Source organism: Rhagoletis pomonella, unplaced genomic scaffold, assembly GCF_013731165.1.
Source record: "Rhagoletis pomonella isolate Grant_MI unplaced genomic scaffold, Rhpom_1.0 Rhpom_scaffold_00006, whole genome shotgun sequence".
Lineage (NCBI taxonomy): Eukaryota > Metazoa > Arthropoda > Insecta > Diptera > Tephritidae > Rhagoletis > Rhagoletis pomonella.
In genome coordinates this window covers 16,433,380-16,437,092 of record NW_023458560.1, presented here as the reverse complement: position 1 = coordinate 16,437,092, position 3,713 = coordinate 16,433,380, and the positions used below count along the sequence as shown (strand labels likewise).

At 38.4% G+C, this 3,713-nt stretch overlaps 1 protein-coding gene across 1 annotated transcript in view; it reads right to left on the bottom strand.

Moving 5' to 3' along the window:
• Positions 1–449, bottom strand: part of LOC118740451 (T-box protein H15-like) — a gene marked incomplete at its 5' end in the record, with an annotated part of 1,870 nt that extends 1,421 nt beyond the window's left edge. Inside the window, 1 exon segment of the mRNA XM_036472002.1 lies at positions 164–449. Coding sequence (XP_036327895.1) covers positions 164–449 — 286 coding nt within the window.
• Between the last annotated feature and the right edge of the window lie 3,264 nt (positions 450–3,713).

Below are 3,713 nucleotides of genomic sequence, written 5' to 3'. Positions count from 1 at the left end.
CCTTGATTTTAGTCAATGAGCCACTGCTAGTTTTCTTACAAAAAAAAAAAAAAACTGCGCTTGTGTTTACTCTTTACAAACACATTTTCATGGGCTGCCTACATGCCTTTACAGTAATATATGTATATACATTTATGATGTGATTCACCACCATAACACTCACCTGTCCATTCTTATCCATTTCATTATTAGTTAGTTTCACCTTCTCAAAGGAGATAACCTGTTTGCGCAACGCTTCACAGCTGAATGGACTATCCGGATGCGCATAGAGACGAGCTGGCGGTGCGGGATCAGCCTTACCGGCGACTAGCCAAGCCGAACGATGATACGCATAGCGATAACGTTTCGAGTCCATTGGTATGATATCGAGTAGCACAGCATAACGATCGGCAGGTTGTATTTGACGCAATGGACCGGAGAAGCTGACGCGTACAGTGGGGAACATGCGCCTAGAAAAAAAGGGGAAAAAAATAAAGCAAAATAAGTACAATTATGAAAAATCGGTTGAATGGCGGGAATATGATATACATATGTACATACAAACAAACAAAATATATGACTATGTTTTATGACAGTAGAGTGCTGTGATTTTTATTGCTGAGAAATGAGTGTAAGCATGTAAGTATGTACATATGTAAGTATGTATGTCTGTACGGGCGATAAAATCGAACTGTGTGGGCAAACTCGCCCAAGTTGCCAGCACCGCAGGTTGCCTTGTTGTCTATGTAAAATGTCTAAATGGTGGCTAGACCACTATTGCTATCTACATATCTGCGGCTACATGGATGTATGTATGTGCGTGTGTGCGAAAATCCTTAAATTTATGCCTTAAATCCTTTCTCACAGCGCGTAGCTATGTACGTACATACAGACTTCGGCCTGCCTTGTTCATTCCATATTCTCCACCTTGCTTTGTATCTGTCAGTTACATATTTTCTTTGCTTTGCGCTATTTGTGTTTTTATTATTCGTTGCGCCTTTGTTTGCCATAAACAAACCCAATTGTAGTATTTTTTTCCAAAGCTGTTTTGTTGCTGTTCTGTTGTTTTTTTCTTTCTTTGTTCACCTTTTTGTTTGCTATCTACTACCTTCACGCCAAGAAGTCAATGACAACTAGCAAGTATCCTGCGGTTTTAATGCTCCTAATACCAGATACAGACACTTTGACGTACATACATACATACAACAAAGGCAGTCAAGAAAAAAGAGATATGTACATATTACAACAACAACAACAACAACAAACACAGCAATATGCTTGAGTCGTCGACGGCCAAAATAGGCCTTTTGCCCATGCACCAGATGACATAACTAAGTTAAAACAACAACAATATATCTGCTGTTTACACCACCAAAGTCAAGCGGAGTGGAGCGCTGTGCAGCGGTGGAAGTAGTGAATTGAATGGCTGAATTCGTTACGGGGACCGCCCTGATTGTTAGGTGTGATTTTTACAATATCATTAAAGGTAAATGCAGGAAACGCACAGACTGCTTTTGGGTGTGTGTGTGTGTGTGTTTGCGCATTTGTGTATGTGCGCGCTTGTGGCTTTGCTGCATGTTGCCAATAAACAAGTTGCGTAGCAGTGTGCGTTTTGTAAAAAAGGGGCTGGTTGGTGGTCGTTTCATGGCTTCATTTCTGCGCAAATGTGGTTGTCACAAGCACCACCATTCGCAGCAGCAAAAACACGAGCGCGCACCACCACTTTGACAGCTAGTCAGTCAGTCAGCAGCACGGCGTGGATTTTTGTTTCCTGCTTTGAGATACAACCAGCGTTGCTTTGATTGCTGCACTGTAACTGGTTTTTGTTGTTGTTGTTGGTGTTGCGTGTGTGGTCAACAACATAAAAGAGTTCCACTTTATGACAGCGTCAGCACACAACTACTTGCACATAAAAATCGCACGACCCCCTAGCGTCATTTGCTGTCTTCGAGAAATCAAATTGCAAAATGCACCAAACCAGAAGAGGAAGAAGCAGAAGAAGAGCTGGTGAAAAAAAAAAAAACAATTAACAATTGAAAATAAAATGCAATTCGCAAAAAAGCCATGCTTAGTGGTTGTTGTTGACAACTGCAACGCCCTGTCTTTTTTTTTTTGCTTTTTGCTACAACCTGGCTAAGAGCCTACAAAGTACATAGAGGTCGATAGAGGAGTCTACATACGATATTGTTAGCAAGATTGATTGTTTCAGACATGTACCTAGGAGCCGTTGTTTCGAATTGTTCCATATTCTGACATTTGTGTGTTACACCAACTGTTGCCACTCTTTTTGACATCCTCGATTGTAGCGCACAAGAAATCAATGGCCGCAGTTTTTTAATTACGAATGTGCTGAATTGGACCGCACACGTGCAAAATTTTTTCACAGAAATTTTCTTAGAAGTGTTTACTTTTACTTCTGTTCGAAATGTTGATTTGTTTGTTAGAAGTGTAGAAAAGTGCGAAGTTTGGAAAAATTTGCTCTTTAAGAAATTAATTGTGTTGAGTTATCTAGAAAATTGTTTATGTTCATATATGCACATATATAAATAAATGCTATGGTGTTCGACTATTCGCCTTATTCCGAAAACCGGTTTTCGAGTTATGCGAAAAATGGTAATTAGAAAATACCGGTTCCCCATTTTCAAATTGACAAAAAATCGGATGAACTGTTTAATTTTACATATTTTGTCTACAGTAACACTTAGATGCTACTAGTTAAAAATCATGACCAAATTTACAAAATGACTCCTAAAAATTGGCTTTCATGAAGAAATAAATTTGTCAAAATAAGTTCCTAGTATATTAAGATACAAGTAAAACCGAAAAATGGGGGTTCAGCGATCGTAACAAGATTAGATCGCTACAACAACAGCTCTTTTTTTCTAAAAGTATATTATAGGCAGACCATTCAGCAAGAATCAATCTGCACCTTCGTCAAATCTCACGCCTTTGAATTCCATCATCGGAGACCAACGTCACCTATCGCAGACAAAGAGCTCGTGAGGTTGGCGATACTTGGACACAACCCTATTCTGATATTGAAGCAAGTTAAACTGTTCAGCCCAATTTGTATAAGATGCCCGATGACATTAGCCCACCTCTTTATATGACCACCCACATCAGCTCCTCTAACATCCCTCTCCCTACAGCCCAAACCCGTTAGATGAGCATGAAGACAAAATGAAGCCGATTCACTGGTTTAGGCAGAGTTTAGAAAGCTGCTGCAACAAAAAAATCAGTGAAAATTGTTGGTTCGATGTTCCTTTTATTTATACATATAGTAGTTTTCTGCAGTAAAAAATTCTCCAGTAGTCAGATGCAAAATTAATAAAAATAAATATTTTCAATCAAATAAATATTTGAAATTTATAGATCATTGTATATAAATAAACAAGGTGCAAACCCAGTTTATTCCATTTTAAAAATCCGTTATACTCAGGATTCGTAAAATCCTGATTTCAAAAAAGGTGACTAATAATGTTCAAAAAAAAAACGGTTGGAACCAGTTTGGAAAAACCGAGTCATTCTCCTTAATATATACACTGAGAAAAGAGTTTATTTACGTCAACTAAATACTAAAAAGACAAGAGCAGTCAAGACGATTTATACATACAAATATTTCATCCGCATACGACTCATAGTGTTTAGACTATATGGGGGCAGGTAGAAAAAAGTCATGGTGTCAGTTGATAAAAGAACCGGTTGGGCTTAGAGAGAGAAAAGTAAAGTCCTAA